A 26,398-nucleotide genomic window follows, 5' to 3' on the forward strand; every position below is an offset into this window, starting at 1 on the left:
ACGACTCCTTACTACTTCGGGGGCGACTTGTGCATTACCATGCACCATGACTTCGGAGCGAATTGCAGGGACTTCACATAATGGAAGTCTATACAAGTCGCTCCGAGGTCGCCCCGAAGTAGTACAGGACCCTTTTTTCTAAGTCGGAGCGACTTGTGTCGCTCCTATTAGAACGGGTCCTGTAGCGGTCAATGGACTGCGAGGGAGCGCGACTTGTCAGGCTGACAAGTCACCTGACAAGTCGCGCTAGTGTGAACCGACTCTTAGAGCTATGTCAGGGATGCACCTGACAAGGGCTCAATCATTGACTAACATACTACTACTCCTTCACATGTATAACCTGCTAAAAGCCCAACAGCAGCCAAAACCCTTTTACCTCTGCCTATGTGGTATTAAATAGATTTTACCTGAATTACTGTCCAGGTTGCAGACTGACAGGAAGGGAAAAATCTTTCAGTTGGGACAGAAACAGAATTTACAATCGGACAGAAAATATATTCTCAATGAAGGACACAGCTAAAATGTAATGCTGTATAAGTATACAAAAAAAAAAAAAATGAATAAACTTAAAATTAGGCTGTAGTCTGGCTTTATTGTTCAAGTGATAGTAAAGCCAGAAGGGCTTTTACCTTAATAGAATCTATGCATTAAGGTAAAAACCTTCTGTGCCACAGAATCCACCCAGCCCCTCCCCCCTTATACTTACCTGAGCCAGATCTTGATCTAGCACTGTGCATAAGAGCAGCAACTCTATCCCTCCTTACTGGGCAGACTGATAGCAGCGGGAGTCATTGGCTCCTGCTGCTGTCAATCAAATTCTAAGACAAGGGAGCTGAGGGCATGGTCGAGCCGCACTGTCTGTGTCTATAGATCACTGAAAGAGGTGGAGCCAGGAGCACTGGTAGGGACCCAAGAAGAAGAGGATTAGGGCTGCTCTGTGCAAAACAATTGCACAGAGCAGGTATGTATTGCATGTTTATTATTTTAATTATAAAAAAAAACTTGGAAGCTTTACCATCAGCCCCCGTTCACATAGGGGCGACGCTACTTCGCACTGCGACCTCCGAGGTCGCGGTGCGAGCAGCGCGCCGCGACCTCGGAGCGGCCGCCACGGACTTCATAACATTGAAGTCTATGGCGGTCGCCTCCTGGTCGCCCCAAAGAAGCTCCGGACCCTTTTTCTAAGTCGGAGCGACTTGTGTCGCTCCTATTAGAACGGGTCCGCAGCTTCCCTATGGGAGGCGACCTGTGAGGAGACCAGGTCGCCTCACAGGTCGCCTTAGTGTGAACGGGGGCTTACTTTCACTAAACATATAATCAAATTATCTGTTCCACTATTGTTTACCAAAAAAAAACGCCCTTGCGGGTATATACATTTAGTAGCCCTTAAGAGCCCATTCACATTGAGGCGACACGACTTCGGGGGACGATCTGTGAAGTCGCGTGCACCGCGACTTCGGCGCGACTTGCAGAGACTTCACATAATGGAAGTCTATGCAAGTCGCTCCAAGGTCGCCCCAAGGTAGTACAGGACCCTTTTTCTAAGTCGGAGCGACTTGTGTCGCTCCTATTAGAACGGGTCCTGTACTACTCAATGGACCGCGACATACCACGACTTGTCAGGCTGACAAGTCACCTGACAAGTAGCGCTAATGTAAATGGGCTCTTAAAGAAAAGGCAGTAAAATAGCAGGAAGATCTTTCCTGACCGCAAGCAACGTAAATAGGTACATTTAGGAAATACCTCTTAGCAATCAAGTACAGGTAATAAAGGAGGCATATGTTAGTAAGAAAGTACATACTAGTAACACTGACTTGAGCACAAATGGCATGTCAACAGAGTGCTATGTTGTGGCATTCTACAAATGTTCAAGCATGGTCATGTTTCATGCCAACATAGTAAGGGTACATATGTTGCGGTTTCTGCTCTCAAGTTAATCAGGCGTGTTTCTCATTGTACCATTTGGGCCCTATTCATGCATGTCTTTTTTTTTTAACAGATGTACCAGAATAGCTTCAGTGCATGACAGCCTGAGTGCTGTGCATCTTCCCTGCGGCCCTTCTCCCTGAGTGTCATTACCTGGATTAATGCGCAGGAGGGAGAGTCAGACTACTGGAGCCATGAGCCACTGCATTGTACGCAACTACAGCGGGCTGACTCTCCAACATGCTCCTAGCACAGGGTATTTTAATCACTGCTGCAGCAATTAGGATGTAAAAATACACAAAAAGAGGGGCATATTTATTACTGTATATACAGCCTGCCTGGAATACAGTGAGAAATACAAAAGGTATCATTTGGGCTTTAGGTAATAGCGCTGCAATAGTGCAGTAAAGCCAGCATTGTGCTGGTACAGCCTAAATTTCTAGTGTCCAAATTAAATGAAGTACACTTTGCATACTCAAACTAGCCTTTTTTTTTAACAATTTTCAAATGACTAAAACACTGTGCGCTATTTTAGTTTGTGTTTTTTTTTTTTTATTATGTGCCTTAGGATTCACTGCCAAGATCGCTTACAAACTGCTGCAAATCAACATTCCCTTGTTTTATCTTCCTCTGTTATGCACACCGGAACTCCTTCAACCAGTCACCTCATTTCCACTTTTAAAATTATACATTTTGAAATAGTCTGAAATTGCCTTCTCTGACTGCTGCCCACAGATCTCTGGCATTCTGCGTTAGTTTAATCAAAGCAGTCACCCCTATATCATTTTATGGGACAACTATTGCAATTCAAACAATAGAGAGGGGACTAAGAGGAAACTGGCAGACAACTATTGAACTACAGGGAGGAAAGATCCATTTCCAGTAAAGTTCAAGCATATGCTGCTACCTAACATTTTGTGACGTTCTTCCTTAAATTCTAGTATTTAGTTGAAATTCCTCTCAGCATATAACATTTAAGGTGTAGATATACCTTCTTTAGAAAACTGCTAGCATATCTGGTAGACCTTGGCTGCCTTTACTACTTTCAGCTATGCCTACACATGCACTGGAACACAACAGCAATGCTGCTCATCTCAAAATAAGAGGCTTAAGTGATGCTTAAATGCTATGTGAGTAACCCAATAAACCCAAATGATTAAGACAATATAGACTAGAAGAAAAACTGCTGCAGACTTTGATTCTTATAATTGTTCCTAGACTGCTTTAGAAACTTGCCTATTGATTTTAGCTGGAGTTGCACCCTGGCTCACTAACTGCACTGCACTCACTCTCCTTTGGCCCATATAGAGCTTTCCAAAGTTACATAAGAAGGCATATGAGCAAGAGGAAGTTTCCAAGATAGAAAAGCTATACAGATTATTTCAATACTTCAAATGTTAAGTGCAAACAAACAATTTATTTTCTGCCCCTATAATATGAGCTCATCATATTCGCTTCTGAGCCCTTCAGTCCATTTTTATTATTAAAAAAAACATGAAATTTATATGTAGCAGTGCCTCCTTGAGGGCTGCTTGATATTACACTCTTGGGTCCCCTGGGTTACGGTTAGCAACACTGGCATTCATAATTTAACACTTTACTTCTTGGCTCAGTCAATGATCAGTCCAGGGGTTTGTAGTTGTTTTTGGTGTTTTATTTAAATTAGGGATGGGGGAAGGGAATAGTGGGATACTCCAAATTAATTATTCACAATGAGGAGGACTCCTACTTCTAACGATGCAGCCAGGCTGCTGTTTCACCCTGCCACTAGGTGAATTTGGATTAAGTCTCTATCCAGATGACTTGATGGACTAGATTATCTTCAGGATACTCTCCTAGGATCCCCTTTCACTTGACACACACTGACACCCTTCCTCTGACTATCCTACACCGGGGTGGCCCCCCTCAGGTCAGGCCCCTAGACACAATCCCCTGTACTCACGATACTGTTTTTCTAGGGTCTCCAGTGTCTCTCCCCTTCAGTAAGCTTTCCTGGACCTCTGGGTTCAGTTCCGCTCCTCTGGCCCTCAGGACGACCTCCTGATGCCACGTGCCACTGCTATAGAGGAGGAGGCAGCCACCACCCTCCCTCCGGGACTCTGCTCACCAGCCAAAGACCCTGCAGCACATGTGCTCCCAGCTTTTATACAGTATCCCAGAATGCACCGAGACAGCCGGTCTCCCCCAATCACCAGGACTGTATCAAAGCCTACGTATCCATTGGTCAGGTTTCCTCCCACTGTCCAACATGCATCCCTATTGGACCAGTGTGAAACACTCTCTAGACCCAATGCATCGCATACTGAGCACACTGAGCAGCCCTAACTCACAGATCCTGCTCTCTGGTAGGTAGAAAGCAATATAGATTTGCTTGCTGCTCCTCCGATAGGAAGACAGAGCCAAACACTATACTCCCTCACTAGCACCAACCTAGGAGGGTGCTACATATATATAAGTAAATTGTATTTAAAGAGGAATAGTTGGCATTTCGCATATCCATAGCTCTGTCAGGGTTCAGGCATGAATAGCAAGGTAAAGCAGGCTGCATAGTGTTACTCTGAACTTTTGCTACAGTTAAACTATTTTTTTTAATGTCCCCAATGTTTGAAGGCCTGGAAACATTTTTTAACAATGACAACAGTTTCAATGCATGTCAAGTTATTATTATTAACCATAATGTATGTTTGCCAACATACTCCACATCAGTATTCAAAAGCCGTGTTTTACTAAAAGAAAATCCAGTGTGCACCTTTGCTGAAGCTTAGCTAAGAGTGCACTCATACTGAGCCGGTCCTAGGCACTGTTCACCCCCTTGAGCCAGTTTGTGTAGTGTGAGTGCTCCAAAACCCTTCCCAGGGCCGGTTAATCTAGCTGCACCCAGGACCACTGGGAACAGGTGGTCCTAGGCACAGTTCAATTCTTATCCAATGTGGTTTGCTGTAGTGTGAGTACAAACGGGGCCAGTGTACAGTTCTCTCCATAGAGGGTTGTTTAATGAAGCAGAGATTGCTGGTCTGGTTAGAAATGAAGTGAAGACTAGGACTTGTACGTTTTCTGGGGACCACTTCCCCACAATCAAGTGTAAGTGCAAACCAGCTGGGGGGGGGATTTGACCCTGGAAGGGTTCAATTAAAACATGTGAGGCAAGTTCACTTATTAGTAACTGTCACTGTATAACATCCCTCTTCTTTCAATCAGCCTGGTACTGTACCTGATACGGTACTATACCTGCAAAAGGATCCAGCCTGAACACTTACATTGTTACTAAACCCAGGACCTGGAATTCACTATATCTGGTCTCCCACAGTACACAGAACATAGAAATGCAATTATTTTGGGAAATACAAATTGCTAAATACCTTTTCTCATCAGCAGTATATAGCAGTCTTGTAACATCTATGAGAGTCCAGCCAAGGACTGATTAAAGCTTGTAGGAGGAGTTTTAATTCTCCTCTGACTGTCCTATGAGGCTGCTTGACCCCTGACCCTATGTCTGGCCCTGTGCTGATCACATGCACTCTCCCAAAAAAAAAAAAACTCTCTCGCCAAACTGAGCATGTGCAGAGTGCCTCCAAGGATTTATAAGATAGATTGGGGACAGTAAAAACGGGGAGGATCAGAGAAAACAGGATCAAACAGCCTTTTTACACAATGTGGAGGATTAACACTTAAGGTTTTACAATGATTATAACAAGCATGCTTTTCTGCATATACAGACTGATTTTACTGGTGTGGGTTTAGTAACACTTTAAATGTGCCCCTTAAATACAGTCAGCCTGTGCACTGTGCCCAAATTGTTAAAGTTGGTGCCCAAATTGTACACCAATGTGCTTTCTTTCCTCACATCTGTTACTTTTTATTTTTTAAAGATTTCTTATAGGATATCGTACAAACAGTCCTTGTTTATTGCTCCCAACACTGTAATAAAATAAAAAGAAAAGTGGTTCCCACAGGTCCTTAAGTTTTTACCAATACATTGCTTTATTCAATAAGCGAAAATGTCATTCCTGCCACTGGCTTGGGGGGCCATCCTGACACACTATACCAGTGATGGCGAACCATGGCACCCCAGATGTTTTGGAACTACATTTCCCATGATGTTCATGTACTCTGCAGTGTAGTTAAGCATCATGGGAAATGTAGTTCCAACACATCTGGGGTGCCAAGGTTCACCATCATTGCACTATACCAATGACAACAGCCCCCCTTACTACTGTGAAATCTCTGCATCATCCCAACTATTGGCATGACAGTACAACAGGTGACAACATATTGCCATTTTCCTCTTCCCTTACATCTTGTAGCCTAATGCCCCGTACACACGTGCAGATTATCTGCAGACTTTTGTCTGCAGACTTACCTTTTCTATGTAGTGCAAGGGCCTGCCGGATTGCATACAAATTGAAAGTGTTTAGGTTTGACCTCATATTATATGGTTTTGGTAAGTCTGCAGACAAAAGTCTTCAGATAATCTGCACGTGTGTATGGGGCATTAAGCTATCATGACTGGCTTTCTAATGTGTCACATTTGACAATTTCCATGTTATGAATGGCAGGAATGCTTTGGAGAATACTAGAACATAAACAAAAGTGTTCGTCGTGTTCTTGTTTCTGTCAGCTTCTCCTATAACAAGGACGAGACAGAGCACTGAATTTAAAACAATTTTTACTTGCTTCTCCAAGAGCCAGTTCACACTGATCATGTTTCACTGCATTCTGCAACGCAGGCAGAACACAAGGCAATACACAAACCAAGTACAGCACATTCTACATATGTGATCTGCTGAAGAACCTTGTAAAGCATACAACACGACAAAGGGTGATAGTCACAACCTGCGCTCCAAAATCATTTGTTTTAATAAGAATCACATCTAGTTGCTGTATGCTACCTGTGGTTTACCTCCCCTACCCCTCTGTCCACTACCAAATATATTTCCTGTTAATATACACAAAGTTTCAAGGACTAGATTACGCTACTTAACCACTTAAGCCCCGGAAGATTTTACCCCCTTCCTGACCAGGGTTTTTTTTGCGATTTTTTTACTGCGTGACTTTAACGGACAATTGCGCGGTTGTGCGACGCTGTACCTAAACGAATTTGACGTCCTTTTTTTCCCACAAACAGAGCTTTCTTTTGGTGGTATTTGATCACCTGTGCGATTTTTTGATCATGCGCTATAAACAAAAAAGAGTGTAATTTTTGCAAAAATAACAATCTTTTTCACTTTTTTTTTATATGAAATTCCCTCCAAAAAAAATGTAAAAATCAAAATTTTTTAACATTTTCGGCCAAATTGTTTTATGCTACATATGTTTGGTAAAAAAAATCACAAAAAGCGTATTTTGATTGGTTTGCGAAAAAGTTATCGCGTTTACTGACAAAGGGAAAGATTTTTGTCATTTTTGGTGTTTTTTTTTTTAACGAGTAATGGCGGCGATCTGCGATTTTTTTTGCAGTACTGCGACATTGCGGCGGACAGATCGGACCCTTGACTGACATTTTTTACACTTTTGGGGGTACCAGTGACATTTCTACAGTAATCAGTGCTATACATATGCACTGTTACTGTAAAAATTACACTGGCAGGGAAGGGGTTAACTGTATTGGACAGGGAGGGGTTAAGTGTGTCCTAGGGGCGTGATTCTAACTGTAGTGGGACATGGCTACTGGTGTAAAAACAGAGATCAACGGTTCTACATAGTAGAACCGTCTGATCTCCATTTTTACACAGGGGAGAATGACAGGCGGCTTGTTTACATAAGCCGCTCTGCCTTTCTACCGCTGTACCGATGATCGTAGTGTGACCGGCGGACATCGGGTCCGCCGGTCACACGCCTGCACTCCTCCCTGAACGAGCCGAGGCGGGCGCGCGCTCGCCCGCTATTGGCTCAAATCCCAGTGACAGGCGAGCGACGTAGATCTACGTCACTCTGCCTGGCCGGGGCTGACTGCCGCAGTAAATATACTGTGCGCAGTCGGCAACCGGTTAAATAAAAAACGGGCCACAAGTGTTATCACTTGAAAGTTTGGCTGGCCATAAATGGGTTAATTTCCTTCTTTCTGTACACATCTGCCCCTCCTCTGTAGCATCAGGATCTGCCACTGCTTCCCATGCGACTCATTCCCCAGAGTGGCATACAGACCTGAAATGGTTAAACTCACTAATACAAGCAACCTACTTACTGGATTCATGTAATTTTATTAATAAGGAAATGGTCAAACCTTCCCTTGCAGGTTATCAAGCTAAAATAAGGTTATTTTCTAAACATGCCTACAGATGTTAGATGGTGGTAAGCCATGCATACAGCACATGGTCACCAAATCATCTTACAGACCGAAGCGTTTGTACTGATCAGTTGAACCTGCCAGCTTGTGCTGAGGGAAGGAGTGGGGAGCTCCATCAGTGTAAGTTATTTCAAGGAAACAATGATTTGGCCAATCTAATCTGATCAGAACAGGCCTAAGCAGGGCCTTGGAGGGTCTACAAACATACAGTAGTTAAAGATAAACATTCTCTAATATTAACCTCCCTGGCGGTATGATTTTTTTAGATTTTAGGTGCTGAAAGCGGTACAATTATTTTGCATGTAATTCTTAACCACTTGCCGACTGCCGCGCGACTATTTACATCGGCAGTCGGTCCCTCACAGGCAGAGCGACGTAGTACTACGTCGCTAGCCTGTGAGGGTCTAGGGAGCGAGCGCACTCCCCCGCGGTCACGGACCCCCCCTGCGCGTGTGACCAGCGGACATCGGCGATCGTCGGTGCAGAGGGAGAAAGGCAGGCGGCTGATGTAAACAAGCCGCCTGTCATTCTCCACTGTGTAGAAACAGTGATCATACGGTTCTACTATGTAGGACCGTTGATCACTGTTCCTACAGCTCAAGCCACAGCCAATCACAGTTAGAATCATGCCCCTAGGGACACACATAACCCCTCCCTCTCAAAAAAAGTTAACCCCTTCACTGCCAGTGTAATTTTACAGTAACAGTGCATATGTATAGCACTGATTACTGTAGTAATGTCACTGGTAACCCCAAAAGTGTCAAAAATGTCAGTCAAGGGTCCGATCTGTCCGCCGCAATACCGCAAAAAAATCGCAGATCGCCGCCATTACGTGTTAAAAAAAAAAAACAACAAAAATGACAAAAATCTTTCCCTTTGTTAGTAAACGCGATAACTTTTGCGCAAACCAATCAAAATATGCTTTTTGCTATTTTTTTTACCAAACATATGTAGCATAAAACAAATTGGCCGAAAATGTAAAAAAATTTTGATTTTTACATTTTTTTGGGGGGAGAATTTCATATAAAAAATGTGAAAAGTATTGTTATTTTTGCAAAATTTACGCTCTTTTTTTGTTTATAGCGCATGATCAAAAAATCGCACAGGTGATCAAATACCGCCAAAAGAAAGCTCGGTTTGTGGGAAAAAAAGGACGTCAATTTCGTTTAGGTACAGCGTCGCACGACCGCGCAATTGTCCGTTAAATTCACGCAGTGCCGAATCGCAAAATAGGCCCTGGTCAGGAAGGGGGTAAAATCTTCCGGGGCTTTAGTGGTTAAGGACAAAAAGCCCAAACCAACTATTTACATATGATTTTTTTTTTTTACTGTGTGTTCTTCTTTATAACATCTCGGGGATGATAAAGTTTGAAACACAACATTATAAATTATAATATAATAAAGAACTATAAATAACTATGAATAACTATAAATAATTTAAATTATATATATATTTTGTGCCTTGCGAAAGTATTCGGCCCCCTTGAACTTTTCGAACTTTTGCCACATTTCAGGCTTCAAACATAAAGATATAAAACTGTAATTTTTTTTGTGAAGAATCAACAAGTGAGACACAATCATGAAGTGGAACGAAATTAATTGGATATTTCAAACTTTTTTAACAAATAGAAAACTGAAAAATTGGGCGTACACTGCTGAGGAACGTGGGGCTGGCTAAGGATTCTGAAGTTGAATAGTATATTGGCGATTGCAAGGTGGATCCTCCAGGAGGGCTCCATCTACTCTGGAATATTGGCTTCTGATGAATATCATTCTGCTTACACTGACCCCCTATAACTAAGGGGTCGGTGATTTCTGGTAAGCCTTTTCACACATTGGGTGTCCATGTGGTGAAGGGATTGAAGATCTGGTTGTGTGTGGAAGAATCCTTTGGAGACTGCACTGAAGTCTGTTGGTGCATGGGACTCTATATGCGATTTTTTAACTTATTGCTGCTGCACTTTATATTTATTTCAGTGTATGGGACTTTATATGTGATTTATTTCACTTATTGTTGTTGCACTTTATATTCACCACTGTTAATGCACTTTATATTTATTTATATTCATATTAATTGTTATTAATATTTATATATACTATTACTCGTTAATGGTTCACTATATTGAAACACAACACTTAGTGCACTTTAGATGAGCGCGGCTCTGTACACCTCTATAGGTGTATTTAAACCATTTTCACGTTATATACGATTCAGCTGCAGCTCCTTTATATGGTTCACGCCTATATGTTGCACTTTATGATTCATTCATTTTTTAGATAATTTACACGGTACACATTTTATTTCATTTTTAGCTTTATTGTTATTTTAATTTGCCATTTGCGCAGGTACTGTTGGCGATTAACGCCAACATATATATCTATCACAGTACACGTTGCCATTCTTTATTCCCCTCAATGAACTGTAGCTCCCCAGTGACGGCAGCACTCATGCAGCCCCAGACCATGACACTCCCACCACCATGCTTGACTGTAGGTAAGACAGACTTGTCTTTGTACTCCTCTCCTGGTTGCCGCCACAAATACTTGACACCATCTGAACCAAATAAGTTTAACTTAAGCCCCGTACACACACGCAGATCGTCGTCATACAAATGTTCGTCTTTTCTCCCCGGGATGTCGGTGTCTGTTGAAAAGTGCAAAGACAGCACAAGGACAGCACAAGAATTTTGTCCGCAGACTTCAGCTGACTGCAGAAGTGATGTCATGTAATGGTTAACTTTCCCTGTGTTTTTTATTTTCTGAGCATGCCCAGTCTTGCAAATCTGCGGTCTGTCGGCTGATTTCTGTACTGACAGGCGAACAATCGTCCGTTCTGGTGTCTGCAGACAAAAATTTTCATGTTTGCAAGAAAGACTCTTGTCCGCAGATTGTGTGCAGACATCTGTCGGAGGCACCATACTAACACGCATACAATCGGCAGATCTTTCGTCCGCCGACGTTTGTATGACGACGATCTGTGTGTGTGTACGGGCCTTTAAGCCCCGTACACACGTACCGATCGTCGGCATACAAATGTTCGTCTTTTCTCCCCGGGATGTCGGTGTTTGTTGAAAAGTGCAAAGACAGCACAAGGACAGCACAAGAATTTTGTCTGCAGACTTCAGCTGACTGCAGAAGTGATGTCATGTAATGGTTAACTTTCCCTGTGTTTTTAATTTTCTGAGCATGCCCAGTCTTGCAAATCTGCGGTCTGTCGGCCGAATTCTGTACTGACAGGCGAACAATCGTCCGTTCTGGTGTCCGCAGACAAAAATTTTCATGTTTGCACGAAAGACTTTTGTCCGCGGATTGTGCGCAGACATCTGTCGGAGGCACCATACTAACACGCGTACAATCGGCAGATCTTTCGTCCGCCGACGTTTGTATGCCGACGATCGGTACGTGTGTACGGGCCTTTATGCCCCATACACACGTGCAGATTATCTGCAGACTTTTGTCTGCAGACTTACCAAAACCATATAATATGAGGTCAAACCTAAACACTTTCAATTTGTATGCAATCCGGCAGGCCCTTGCACTACATAGAAAAGGTAAGTCTGCAGACAAAAGTCTGCAGATAATCTGCACGTGTGTATGGGGCATTAGTCTCATCGGACCACCGGACATGGTTCTAGCAATCCATGTCCTTAGTCTGCTTGTCTTCAGCAAACTGTTTGCGGGCTTTCTTGTGCATCATCTAGGAGAAGATTCTTTCTGGGATGACAGCCATGCAGACCAATTTGATGCAGTGTGCGGTGTATGGTCTGAGCACTGACAGGCTGTCTCCTGACCTCTTCAGCAATGCGGGCAGCACTCATACATCTGTTTCCCAAAGACAACCTCTGGATATGACGCTGAGCACGTGCACTTAACTTCTTTGGTCAACCATGGCAAGTCCTGTTCTGAGTGGAACCTGTCCTGTTAAACCGCTGTACGGTCTTGGCCACCATGCGGCAGTTCAGTTTCAGGGTCTTGGCAATCTTCTTTTAGCCTAGGCCATCTTTATGTAGAGCAACAATTCTTTTTTCAGATCCTCAGAGTTCTTTGCCATGAGGTACCATGTTGAACTTCCAGTGAACAGTATGAGAGAGTGAGAGCGATAACACCAAATTTAACACACCTGCTCCCCATTCACACCTGAGACCTTGTAACACTAATGGGTCACATGACACTGGGGAGAAAATGGCTAATTGGGCCCAATTTTGACATTTTCACTTAGAGGTGTATTCACTTTTGTTGCCAGCGGTTTATACATTAATGGCTGTGTGAGTTTTTTTGAGGGGAAAGCAAATTTACACTGTTATACAAGCTGTACACTCACTACTTTACATTGTAGCAAAGTGTAATTTCTTCAGTGTAGTCACATGAAAAGAATAAAATATGTACAAAAATGTGAGGGGTGTACTCACTTTTGTGAGATACTGTATATGATAACATGTTAATCATTTGTCTATGAGACACGGATCATCCTTTTTGCAAGGAGACTTTCCATAGAGTTATCACCCCTTAGGGTGGCCCCTCATCATGCATTTCCCTGTGGTGTCATTCCAGACAGGTCGGGACAATCTGTAGCCACAATTTAGGTGTCAAACGGTCAAGGCTATTTATCATAGTGCTGGGAACATTGTGTTAATGGTGACTTGGGGACCTTTCCTGCATTCTCCCAAAGATATAGAGCCCCAACATCATACAGTCCTCAGAGAATTACTAGAATACATTGGAATGATGTTAAAATACTACTTAAGAATTGCAATCTGAAAACTATCCCACATTTTGCATTGCAAATGTTTGATATGGGACTACTGCACACAAATTTACATTCTGGAAATTTCCAAATATACAAGATGGTATGCTTGTGAATAAAGAATTCTTCAAGCTTTTTTTTTATTAACTTTTTTTTGCTTGCTATAACTGCATCTTTACTTCTAGGGGAACTTGCACACTCTACTGATGTTTGAACATCAGTATTCCCGGCCAAAATGTCTTTATTTTGTGTGAGTATTTGTGCGTACATGAGTAAAATACATTCCAACCTCATCAAAATCACACTTTACATACATATGCACGTAAAATATTGCCCGACAACTCAGATTTCTGTATTTTTTTAAGGCAGTGTTCCAGACGTTTTTAACCAGGGTGCCTTGAGGTTTCTTCAGGGGCATCTTGGCAAAATGCCTAAAAACTACCCAAAAATGTATATAAGCCAGCAGGTTAATCAAGCCTGCCTTTTAGTTACACAAGGCCACAGGTTTTTATTGTGCGCCATTTCAACCTTCCAGCCACTGGCGTCCTAACAACCAGTGATGTCATCAGTGTTGATAAGAAGGGTTTTAATCGCCTACAGCATCCTTGTTTGACCCTCCCCCTACTCTTCCCAAAACAACACTGGGATCACATTAGCTGATGGAGAGGAAAAAACACTGGAATACTAGTCGGTACTAGTGTGCAAAAGTGTATTTGCTTTGGAAGAATAAGCCACCCCTAATGTTGGGTGTACTAGGTGTGTCGATGCTGCTGCATTAAATAAAACTATTACGCCCCATGCACACGGGGCGTTTTTAACGCCGCTGTAAGCAGCGTCAGACGTTTTCCTCTTGCAGCCTAAAAACGCCCCTCCATGTTATTCTATGGCCTCATGCACACAAAGACGTTTTTAAGCTGTAAGTGGCCTAAGCGTTTTTCAGCTGCAACAAGAACCCACGGCCTGCGCGTTCTGAGGCCCAGCGTTAGAGCGTTAAAAGCGCTTGACGCTATTTAACGCTATTTAACGTTTTTATCGGCGTTTTCCAGCGTCCGGCGTTATTAAGCTGTAGAAATTTTCAGAAATGTGATTGGTCACTGTAATGGAGTAAAAACACAGGAAATGCATTTTTACATTTCCCAAGTGTCCTTTGCTCAGCCGTGTGGGTGGGTGGGTGTGTCTGTGTGGACATACAGGAGAGAGAGGGACAATGGCTGCTGATATAGGTCAGACAGAGCTTATCTCTGCAGTTGAGGCCCATCCAGAGCTGTGGGATGTCTCCCATCCCTTCTATAGTGACAGGATTAAAAAATCAAAAACCTGGATGGATATATCTGAAGCCCTAACACCAGGCTTGGACCGATTGAGCACCGAAGAGAAGAAGGAAAGAAGTAAGTTTTTCAGAAATGCATGACTTGTGTGCTGTATAATTACAAAGAATGCATATTTTAACCTTACTTCACTTTTCTTCTTAGGCAAAATTTTCCAAAAGAGGTGGAAGTCCCTGCGTGATCGGGTCAGGAGGGATCTGACAGAGGAGGAAAAAGCTAACACAAGTGGTGCAGCTGCCTCCCACAAAAGAAGACACGTGTACCACAACCACCTGGCATTCCTGCGTCAAGCAATGATAGCCAGCAGTAGAGAGTAAGTCGCACATACTGTATTTTTGACTTACATATAGGGGTGCTCAGAGCATCGTTTTCTGTGAATGTATTGCTATTCTGCAGCCATTTTTTTTTACATATTTTTCAGGACAACATCTAATATTGCGGACCTGACTCAGGATGCTAGTCAGGAGGTGGTTGAAGAACCAGAGGACAGACCCCCCAGTGCTGCCACTGAAAACAGTGACATGACGATCCAATCCAGTGGATCTCATGTCTGCGATGAATCCACAATACAGGTTAGTGTCTGTCTAGTCTGTCTGCCATTCTTTTCTTCATTGTATGTATGTGACAAACTGAACCTTTTTCTTTCTTAACAGGAATCCAGGGACCAGGAATGTGTTGTGGAAGAAATTCCCGATAGTGGTGTGGGGCGTGGCCGTGGCGAGGTACCCGTTCGTGGCAACGAGGTATGTGTGCGTGGCCGTGGCGCTGTGCGTGGCCGTGGCCGCAATCAGCGTCAGAGGGGTGGCGGTATTGTCCCTCAAAACGAGGACGGGGTGTTAGCGTTGCTGCAGGAAGTGCGGCAGGAGAGGCGCAGTGGGGATGTGTTCCTCGATCCTGGCAACTCACGCGCCGCCTTCTGCCGTGCTGCATACTACATCCTGGAGGACATTGGGGGACCTGAAGAAAAGCTTTGTATGGATCGTGTGCTCGCCATCATGACACAATATAGGCATGCAAAACTAAGTGGTGGCCCGCCACCATCAAACGATCCATTCAACACTTTTCTTGATCCCCCAATGCCCTCTGTGACCTCAGCAACGCTAACACCCCACTTTCAATACCGCCCCCCTCCGCAACGCCACCTACCTACCTTGTCCCCTCCGCAACGCCACCCAACACCTGTCTTGTCCACGCCCTCCTATTTCCCACCCCACTCCTCCATTGATTTCTCCCAACCACCTACCCAGTTCCCTCCCCCAAACTTACCTGGACCCCCTTACCACCATGAGGTTGCGCAGGAACGACATGTCCAAGCCACCCACTCGCATCCTGACATCAGCTATCCACGTTCAAAGTCACCGCGGTCAAGCCAGGACGATCAGTCAGGATACACCTACCAGCATTTGTGATTTTTTTCTTTTTTTTGTGTTTATTTGAATAAAAACCTTTTTTTGAAATGATATTTTGCCTCATTTTTTTTTAAAGTTGTATGTTGAAATAGAAGTACATCTGCACAGGCCATTGGGCTGGCACACACTTGCCACATGCAGAAGGAAACCCCCCTCCTTCTTCTGCATGTGGCAAGTGTATGCACAGGCCATTGGGCTGGCACACACTTGCCACATGCAGAAGGAAACCCCCCTCCTTCTTCTGCATGTGGCAAGTGTATGCACAAGCCATTGGGCTGGCACACACTTGCCACATGCAGAAGGAAACCCCCCTCCTTCTTCTGCATGTGGCAAGTGTATGCACAGGCCATTGGGCTGGCACACACTTGCCACATGCAGAAGGAAACCCCCCTCCTTCTTCTGCATGTGGCAAGTGTATGCACAAGCCATTGGGCTGGCACACACTTGCCACATGCAGAAGGAAACCCCCCTCCTTCTTCTGCATGTGGCAAGTGTATGCACAGGCCATTGGGCTGGCACACACTTGCCACATGCAGAAGGAAACCCCCCTCCTTCTTCTGCATGTGGCAAGTGTATGCACAGGCCAGGGCTGGCACACACTTGCCACATGCAGAAGGAAACCCCCCTCCTTCTTCTGCATGTGGCAAGTGTATGCACAAGCCATTGGGCTGGCACACACTTGCCACATGCAGAAGGAAACCCCCCTCCTTCTTCTGCATGTGGCAAGTGTATGCACAGGCCATTGGGCTGGCACACACTTGCCACATGCAGAAGGAAACCCCCCTCCTTCTTCTGCATGTGGCAAGTGTATGCACAGGCCAGGGCTGGCACACACTTGCCACATGCAGAAGGAAACCCCCCTCCTTCTTCTGCATGTGGCAAGTGTATGCACAGGCCATTGGGCTGGCACACACTTGCCACATGCAACATTGAACTAGAACAATGGAAGAATGATAGACATCAAAAGAACTGACATACATGTTTAATAAAAGCTGTATGTGAAGATATCACAAAGTTTACAAGATGAATGATTTTAGACAAAATTATCCTGCCATGCCACTTCCCCATCAGGCGAGACAAAGAAATCCGCAAACTTATCTCTGACGGTCATGACTCGTGCTGTTGTTCGTAAGTCCATAAACTGCACGCGGTGCATGGGGTTACGTGGCTCTGGTTCAACGCTGCTCCTGTCGCTTCTCCTTAGGAAATTGTGCAAAACACAGCAGGCCAGGACAACCTTGGTGGCATTGTCAACATCCAGTTGCATACATGACAGCAAAACCCTCCATTTTGCTGAGCACACACCAAACGCACACTCCACAACACGACGAGCTCGGCTCAGCCGATAATTGAATATACGTTTGGTGTGACTCAGTCCATAGCCACTGTATGGCCTCATCAGATTTTCTGCCAGTCCAAATGCTTCGTCGGCCACCATGACCAATGGCAAGCTTGGTTCCTCAGTACACGGTAGCGGCCTGCTTGTTGGTATGTTGAGTCGTCCTTCGTGTAGCCGACGTCCAAAGGCCGATTCTCGAAAGATGCGGGCATCACCCAGGCTGCCATATGCTCCTACATCAACAGCAAGGAATTGAAGATGGGCATCAGACAATGCCAGGAGTACCACAGAAAAATATTTCTTGTAGTTAAAGTATGCAGAGCCGGAATGGGGGGGCTTCTTCACCCTGATGTGTTTTCCATCAAGGGCACCGATACAGTTGGGGAACTGGGTTTTCTCCCAAAATTCGTCGACAACTGCTTCCCACATCTCTTCAGTCGGCTCCGGCATGACCACCTCCTTCAACTGCTCCCATATTGCCGCACATGTCTCCTTAACAATTTTGGCCACCGTGGAGACACCGAGCAGAAAATAGTGGTGTAAGGAGACAAAGCTTTGGCCAGTAGCAAGAAACCTAAAGTAAAAATAAAAAATGATTACATATTACATCTATCTTTCAAAAATACATTGAAAATGTTTTAACTAGGACCTCACCACCTAACCCTCTTAACCCAAGTACTAACCCTATACAAAACACCCACAAATGATTTCACTTACCGAAGTGTCACAAGCAGCCTTTCCTCCGGTGACACACTGCTTCGCATGTTCGTGTCCATCCTGGATAGCCTTGGCCTGAGCTTCTCCAGCAGGTCATCGAAAAGCGGAACGGACATACGTGAGAAGTTGTACCACTTGTCCGGATACATGCGGAGTTGGGTGTACATGGTGGTAAAGTACCCCACGGACAGACGCTGCAACATGACAGGATGCACCCAGAACCTTCGCCGTATGCTCCTCTCATTCTCCTCCTCCAACTGTCTCCTTCTACGCATCCTTCTCAAGATGATGAGCAGGATCGCCTCATCAACCTTCTGCATAACAGGATCGATGACTCAGAAATGCAAAAAATACTCCGAAAATACAAGAAACACTCTCAACCGATCTGAAAATGCTCTCTCCTCTCTCTCTCTCCTACCAAACATTGCATTGTGGTTATTTTGGGTGTGGAAAATGGAGGAGGACTGATTTTTTTAAAAAACGCTATTTAGCGCTGACGCGGCTTAACGCGGCTTAACGCTCATTAACATAATTTGAGAAACGCTGTTTAACGCGCGTTTTTAACGCCGGTTATTCCCGGCGTTATAACTAGCTTGGACGTACGTTTTTTTGAACGCCCCGTGTGCATGGGGCCTTAGAATATTATTTTACATTTTAGAATGGGGTGCATTGAGACTGTTCATAATTTTAAAGGGTGCCTTGACTGAAAAAAGGTTGAGAAACACTGCTGTATTCACACAGGAACCAAGAGAAGCCAGAGAACTTCACCTCTCCACCAATTGTCCATTCCCAACCGCGCTAGGGGGCAGTGTGGTGAGCAATTCATTTTTTTGCATTTTTTGTACAAACTTTATTTAAAGTGTACAAAAGTACATCTCATTAATGTTGCCGTACTGCAGCGCAATAGCACGATGCATTCGGCCCGTGTGTACTAGGCTTTAGGGAATTTTGTCAAGGCACCCCTGAAGAAACCCGAGGGTGCCCTGGTCTAGGCATTTTGTCAAGGCACCCCTGAAGAAACCCGAGGGTGCACTGGCCTAGAGGACCATAGAATACCATAGAGCTAGAGAGCAATAGAGTACATGTGGACCTTCAGATTTGCCTTTGTAGTCTGCACAAGCATGGCCTACACTTGAGTAAATATTAACCACTTGCCGACCAGTTGCGTTGACTGTACTGCGGCAAAGTGGCTCGTTCCCGTCCAGCGACGTAGACCTACGTCGCTGGACTCCTCCCCTTGTGGGCAGCACGCGCGCGCCGCCGGAGGCTCACTCCCACTGTATTCAGTCACAGCGGGAGTCGGGCCAAGGGAGGAGCGGCGGTGATCACCGCCGCTCTTCCCCGATCGTCGGGGAATCGAGTGTGGAGATCCGCCCGCTTGTGTAAACAAAGTGGGCGGATCTCCTAAGTGACAGACAGGGTCAGATTGCAGGGTTCAGCATAGCTGAACCTGCGATCTGTCCCTGTGTCACATAGTCACCTCCCCCACACACGTTAGTAAGCACCAGGCATACATTAACCCCTTGATCACCAATAAAAATTAACCCCTTCCCTGCCAGTGTCATTTTTACAGTAACAGTGCATATGTATAGCACTGATTACTGTAGTAATGTCACTGGTACCCCCAAAAGTGTCAAACATGTCAGTCAAGGGTCCTATCTGTCCGCCGCAATGTCGCAGTCCCGCAAAAAAAAAAATCGCAGATCGCCGTCATTACTCGTTAAAAAAAAAAAAACACCAAAAATGACAGAAATCTTTCCCTTAGTTAGTAAACACATTAACTTTTGCGCAAACCAATCAAAATACGCTTATTGCGATTTTTTTTACCAAAAATATGTAGCAGAAAACAAATTGGCCTAAAATGATAAAAAAAAATATTGTTATTTTTTCAAAATTGTCGCTTTTTTTGTTTATAGCGCAAAAAGTAAAAATCGCACAGGTGATCAAATACCACCAAAAGAAAGCTCTGTTTGTGGGAAAAAAAGGACGTAAATTTCGTTTGGGTATGGTGTTGCACGACCGCGCAATTGTCAGTTAAAGTCGCACAGTGCCGAATCAAAAAAGTGGCCTGGACGTAAGACAGCAAAATCCTCCGATGGTAAAGTGGTTAATGAGTGATCTCCAATAGTTGTAGTACTGTATGTGTTTACAATATCATAATATTATTAGTGCCACCAATGAACCAGTGGGGATTACTATTTCATATAACATTTAGAAGTCACCGCTAATGACTGCATATTAATCAACATTACTGTGAATAAAAGCACGCAGCAGTGCAAGAGTGTTTTAAACCTGCAGGGTGCCTGCAAAGGTCATATTCTCATGAACTGGAGTCCAAGTCATAAATACAGTTTGCATTGGAGAACCGTCCTTTTGAGTAAAAACATTTTAGGGTATAGTTCTATAAAACCATATAGGTCATCTGATGTTACTACACTGAGACTATAGGGAGATGGCAGGCTGTATTAGTAAGGGCCCTCTTGGTGTGCGGGGTTATTGTTTACAGAAAGCAGTAGCACAAAGAAAAAATGTTGATTTATAAATAAATTAAACAAAAAGGTAATAATTAGCCAAAATCCCCTGTGGCAAAGAACATTTCAAGTGAAGACTTAATTGCACATTTTATTTTCAGGAAGGAGAAAAATCAGAACCCTGAAAAAAAAATGAAAAAAGTGACAGTTTGCAGTCAGAAAACTGCAATGTATCTGGCTGCCTGACATCACAGACTGTTCTTCTAGATCCAGTGTCAGCCATAATGCCCCAAATTCATGGAAATCCTGCATAGTCCACAATAAGAGATGATTTACAAAGCAGAAAGACTGAACAAAAACAATGCAATGCACGCCAGACCAGACTTTGAGATTCAAGCTGAATATACATTAGTAAAAATCTGAAAGAAAATTACATAAGAAAATTCTTGGGAAAGTTTGTATTAAAAATTCTAAACTTGAATGTCGTTCGAAAGTTGTTTAAGATTTTGTTTGCTTTTACAAATAATTTTGGAGCAAATGGAGTTTACCGAACTAAAATCACATAAACTGTTAGGATTGATATGAATGAAAAAAAAGTTTATGCTGCTGCTTTGAATTTCCTCTTCACTACAGTCCTAAACAAACATCGATTAGAAAAATGAATGAGAAGCCCGCACATTCGATCAAGCAAGATTAGGTTGGGAAGTTGAAGGTGATCATGGAGGCAGAGGATTGACTGGACACTTGTAAAGACAACCGAGAATGATTCAAATCCATTTGGGTGGCCTGGATAGACCATATGCATGGCTCGGCCCCAGTCTACTCCTGCGTTGCATTTTTGGCCTTGGTGGATCCATCGTTTAAGCAACTTGTCCAAGCGGACTAAAAATTCTGCAGTAGAAAACCTAAGGCCCCTTTCACACATACGGTCCGTTCAGTTCATCAGTTGTCAAATGTATCCATTTTTCATCCGTTTCTCATCCTTTTTTCGACCGTTTTTCGTCTGTTTTATATCCATTTTTCTTTACATCCACTACCAATGCAAAAACGGATGAAAAATGGACCGTTTGTCCATTTACATCTGTTTTTCGTCCGATCCGTTTTTTTGAAGGATGAAAAATAGTGCATTCATCCGTTCCAAAAAAACAGACATTGACGGAAGCAGATGAAAACCGATGTTAACAGATGATCATCCGTTTTCATCCGTTTTTACATAGAGATGCATTGATGTCCGTTTTTCACCCCTCAACGGATGGATGAAAAACGGACAAACGGGCCGTATGTGTGAAAGGGGCCTTACTGAGGTTGCTTCCAATCAGCTAACGAACCAGGTGTGAACGTTATGTTATAGATATGTGAGCCGTAACTTAATTCATGGTAATTTGTGGTATTTCGGGGGTTTTATGCACATTAATCAATCTTTCAGTCACTAACTATCGCTCCTAGTTACGGTGGGAACCCTTCTATTCTCTCCCTGTATGGGGAGGTGGTCTGTCCACATGGATCGAAGGTCTGGGACAGGGGAGGAATCCCAAATGTCATAAATATGTTGATGTATCTCATCGTTTTTATCATTGTTCTCCTTGTACCATGAATGACGACCCTTTTTTTTTTTTCGTCCTTCTCCTTTCCCTTTCTTATTTCTCTATTCTGTTGTAATGCAAATAAACGTTGCAATAAATAAAGATTGTATATAAAAAATAAATAAATGAGCATTCTCACGAATGAAAAATGTTGAATGAAACTCTGCTAGTGTATACCCAGCTTTACTGACAGCTCCATTGTCACGCTGGCTTCAGGAAGGAGTTGCACATCCTAAACTCACACGTCATAAAACTATGCAATATGTAAACATACAGCAACCCTGCTCCCAGACCATCCCCCAACATCCAATCATCACCCTACGAAGTTCACCAAATCTCACCGCCATGGAGGCTGACAACACAAGTCACCCGGAGCACTATGGTGACCGATGTAAAAGTCATTATTGAAATGAGCAAACGGCTGAGCTGATGATCATTAGCATGAAAGGATGTCTGCCCAGGCAAGCAGAGGCTTGATGAAAAGAACATTTATTGAGCTGCCATGTCAGTGCAATGCTTTATTAGCCAACCTTGGGCATGAGAAGCTGATCCCTTCGCCCAATAAAGAATGCTGCAAGAAAAATAATAAAAGGAGTAAATGATGTTCAACTGCCTGAGAGGGAGCGTGTGAGGACCATGCCACAGCAGAGAAGGTACATCCCTCTATTTCCCTCAGGGCTAGCTTCACATCTATGTGGTTTATACTGTGTTTGCTGAAGCACAGAAATGAACATTATTTCCTATGGGTCCTGTTCACATTCATGCACTTTCATGCAGTGCGTTTCTTTGGACAGGTGCAGGGACTTTATACACACATGTTGGTATGTTTTTGGTGCCAAAGACTTTAATGGAAGCAAATGAAAACGCATTTTGGTGAGGTTTTGTGTTTAACAAGCAGTCTCCTCCTACAAAAAAAAAACCCATGAAGCATGAAAACACATTAACCACACATGCACAGAATTGAACCTAGCCTAAGGCGGGATTCACACCTATGTGTGCTGCCACTGATGTGTTTTGCAGTGTTTTGTGTTTTTGAACGCGCGTTTGTTATGCGTTTCGCTTGTTTTTGGAAGTTTGTTGCTAGGAGGAGGTGCTTTTTGTCATGCAGGTGAAAAAAAGGAAAATACAGCGGAAATGCATCAAATACGCAACACTTGCAGATCCATTGAAGTCTATGGAAGCAAAAGCACAAACTGTTGCAGGTTAAAAAAAAAAAAAGTCCCTGACCCTTTCCAAAAAAAGTAGCAGCTGAAAACGCACAGATGTGAAGGGGACCCATAGGAAATCATGTTAAATATGCTGTAGTAAATCTTTGTAAACGGCAAAACGCTAAGGTGTAAACTTAGCCTAAAAGCCAGTTTACACCAGGTGCAGTCAGGGGTGTCTTAAATTATGTAAAATCGCAGTGCAAACCCATATCCAAGAAAAATGAATGCATTCCAATGAACCTAGTTTACACTACTGTGGTGCTTGCATGTGCGTTTAAAGCCTCATTCACACGGGCCAATGACATATGTGGCCCACGCAGGACCGGGTTTTGCCAGCAAAAGGACGCACAGGTGTTCTGATCATTCCAGCGTCGGCATCCCATTGTTGTATATTGGGACATGAAGCTACATGGACACCGCTGCTATGTTTCAATATGATATTCGTGTGGTCGCGGGCCTCCAAACTCACCCTGTGTGTGTGTGCAGAGACCCGCACACACCCATGTGTCATATTGGAACACAGCAGCGGTGTCCATAAAGACTCATGTCCCAATACACAACAATGGGACACTGGCATCGGAATGGACAGAACACCTGCGCATCCCCTTGCTGGCAAACCTGAATTTCTCTACACCAAACACATGAAATACACACAAATGCACTGCAAATGCAACTTAGTAATGAAATTAAATTTAAATGAATGAAAAAAAAAATATTCTAAAACACATGTAAATGCCAGTACTTGACCCCCACCCATATTATATGGGACATGGCACAGTATACAAGGCACAGTATACAAGGTGTCACCCATAGCAATGTCAGTGCTGGACCCCCCCTCCCCCTTCAATATTAAAAAGTGTGTCCCCCATAGCAGTGCCAGTACTGTATCCCCCCATATTATACAATGTGTTCCCCAAAGCAGTGTCAGTACTGGACCCCCCCATAATATACAATGTTCCCCCCATAGAAGGGTCAGTACTGGACCCCCCCATAGCAGTGTCAGTAATGGACCCCCCCATAATATACAATGTGTCCACCATAGCAGTGTCAGTACTGGACCCCCCATATTATACAATGCGACCCTCATAGCAGTGTCAGTACTGGACCCCTTCCATAGCAGTGTCAGTACTGGACCCTCCCCCATAATATAGAATGTGTCCCCCATAGGAGTGTCAGTACTGGACCCACTCCCCATATTATACAATGTGTCACCCATACCAGTGTCAGAACAAGACCCCTCCCCCCCATATTATACAATGTGTCCCCCATAGCAGTGTCAGTACTTGAACCCCCCTCCCCCATATTATACAATTTGTCCCCCATAGCAGTATCAGTACTTGACCCTCCCCCCCCATATTATAAAGGGACACAGCACAGTATACAAGGCGTCACCCATAGCAATGTCAGTACTGGACCCCCCTCCTCCTTCAATATTATAAAATGTGTCCCCCATAGCAGTCAGTACTGGACCCCCCCCCCTATATCATACGTGTTCCCCAAAGCAGTGTCAGTACTGGAACCCCCCCCCCCCATATTATACAATGTGCCCCCCATAGCAGTGTCAGTACTGGACCCCCCCTATAATATAAAATGTGCCCCCCATAGCAGAGTCAGAACTGGACCCCCCCCATAGCAGTGTAAGTACTGGATCCCCCCCATATTATACAATGTGCCCCTATAGCAGTGTCGGTACTGGATCCCCCCTCCCCATAAGATGCAATGTGCCCCCCACAGCAGTGTCAGTACTGGACCCCCCCTTATAATATACAATGTGCCCCCCATAGCAGTGTCAGTACTGGACCCCCTATAATATACAATTTGCCCCCCATAGAGGTGTCAGTACTGGACCCCCCCCCCCCTATAATATATAATGTGCCCCCCATAGAGGTGCCAGTACTGGACCCCCCTATAATATAAAAAGTGCCCCCGATAGCAGTGTCAGTACTGGACCCCCCCTATAATATACAATGTGCCCCCCCCCCATAGCAGTGTCAGTACTGGACCCCCTCCCCCCTATAATATACAAAGTGCCCCCCATAGCAGTGTCAGTATTGGACCCCCCCTATAATATACAATGTGCCCCCCATAACAGTGTCAGTACTGGACCCCCCTATAATATACAATAATGTGCCCCCCATAGCAGTGTCAGTACTGGACCCCCCTATAATATACAATGTGCCCCCCATAGCAGTGTCAGTACTGGACCCCCCCTATAATATACAATGTGCCCCCCATAATAGTGTCAGTACTGACCCCCCTATAATATACAATGCGACCCCCCATAATAGTGTCAGTACTGGACCCCCCCTATAATATACAATGCGCCCCCCCATAATAGTGTCAGTACTGGACCCCCCCCCCCCCTATAATATATAATGTGCCCCCATAGCAGTGTCAGTACTGGACCCCCCCTATAATATACAATGTGCCCCCCATAACAGTGTCAGTACTGACCCCCCTATAATATACAATGCGCCCCCCCCATAATAGTGTCAGTACTGACCCCCCTATAATATACAATGCGCCCCCCCCATAATAGTGTCAGTACTGGACCCCCCCTATAATATATAATGTGCCCCCCATAGCAGTGTCAGTACTGACCCCCCTATAATATACAATGTGCCTCCCATAGCAGTGTCAGTACTGACCCCCTCCCCCCTATAATATACAATGTGCCCCCCCATAGAGGTGGCAGTGGTGGGAGGGCAGCCTGGCACATGTGTGAGGTGAATGACGGGAGGGAGGGGGGAACACAACTTGACAGCCCCCAACTTCTCAAAGTGTGCCGCCCCCCCCTTCTTCCTCCACAGCCAGGACCTGCACCGCACCGAGCTGCCACCTCACTCCCTCCTTCTCTCTCTGCACAGAAATATCGGAGAGACAACAAAGCTGCTGCCCCGAGCCGTGCCCGCTCCGGGGGGGAGTCGGTGCAGGGGGGGGAGCGGCCCGGGGAAGGCGCCTTTTTCTGGGCACGGAAACACGCGGACGGTGCACACTGGTACTCACGGTTTCAGGGGGTTGTGAATGACAGTCGCCATCTTGCTACAATGTAACAGAATATTGTCTGTCTCGGAGTTCTGAAGGTTCGATACAGGAGGGGGGGGTTGGGGGGGTGAGGTGACAGGCGAATCAGCGTGAGGGCTACCGGCGTCGCGGCCAATGGCGGACTGGGTGGGCGTGTCGTGGAGAGGGGTGTTCTGCGAGGTATTAGGGAGCTGTCAAAGCGGCAGAGGTCACTCCCTCGGGTGGCCGGACAGGGAGGAGGGAGAGGGGACCTGGCTTCCCCGAAGGGGTTACAGCCGTGCGGGGCCCGGGGGTCAGTGTATGGGAGGAGGGACCCGGCTGCCCTGAAGGGGTTACAGCCGTGCGGGGCCCGGGGGTCAGTGTA

The 26,398-nt window shown here is 44.7% G+C and overlaps 2 protein-coding genes across 7 annotated transcripts in view; both read right to left on the reverse strand.

The window, feature by feature from the left end:
* Positions 1 to 22,204, reverse strand: part of LOC309569852 (uncharacterized protein) — a gene marked incomplete at both ends in the record, with an annotated part of 80,844 nt that extends 58,640 nt beyond the window's left edge. The window contains 3 exons of the mRNA XM_082275845.1: positions 16,930 to 17,605; positions 17,749 to 18,082; positions 22,144 to 22,204. Coding sequence (XP_082131971.1) covers positions 16,930 to 17,605; positions 17,749 to 18,082; positions 22,144 to 22,204 — 1,071 coding nt within the window. The remainder of the gene's footprint in view (positions 1 to 16,929; positions 17,606 to 17,748; positions 18,083 to 22,143) is intronic.
* The window catches only part of DPF3 (double PHD fingers 3), a 491,728-nt gene extending 465,588 nt beyond the window's left edge, over positions 1 to 26,140 (reverse strand). For all 6 annotated transcript variants that reach the window (XM_082275031.1, XM_082275032.1, XM_082275035.1 and 3 more), the window contains exon 1: positions 26,017 to 26,140. In XM_082275031.1, the coding sequence (XP_082131157.1) occupies positions 26,017 to 26,048 (32 nt within the window). In that variant the 5' untranslated portion in view covers positions 26,049 to 26,140. The remainder of the gene's footprint in view (positions 1 to 26,016) is intronic.
* Between the last annotated feature and the right edge of the window lie 258 nt (positions 26,141 to 26,398).

The sequence above is a fragment of the Pelophylax lessonae genome (assembly GCF_965119305.1).
Source record: "Pelophylax lessonae genome assembly, chromosome: 13".
Classification (NCBI taxonomy): domain Eukaryota; kingdom Metazoa; phylum Chordata; class Amphibia; order Anura; family Ranidae; genus Pelophylax; species Pelophylax lessonae.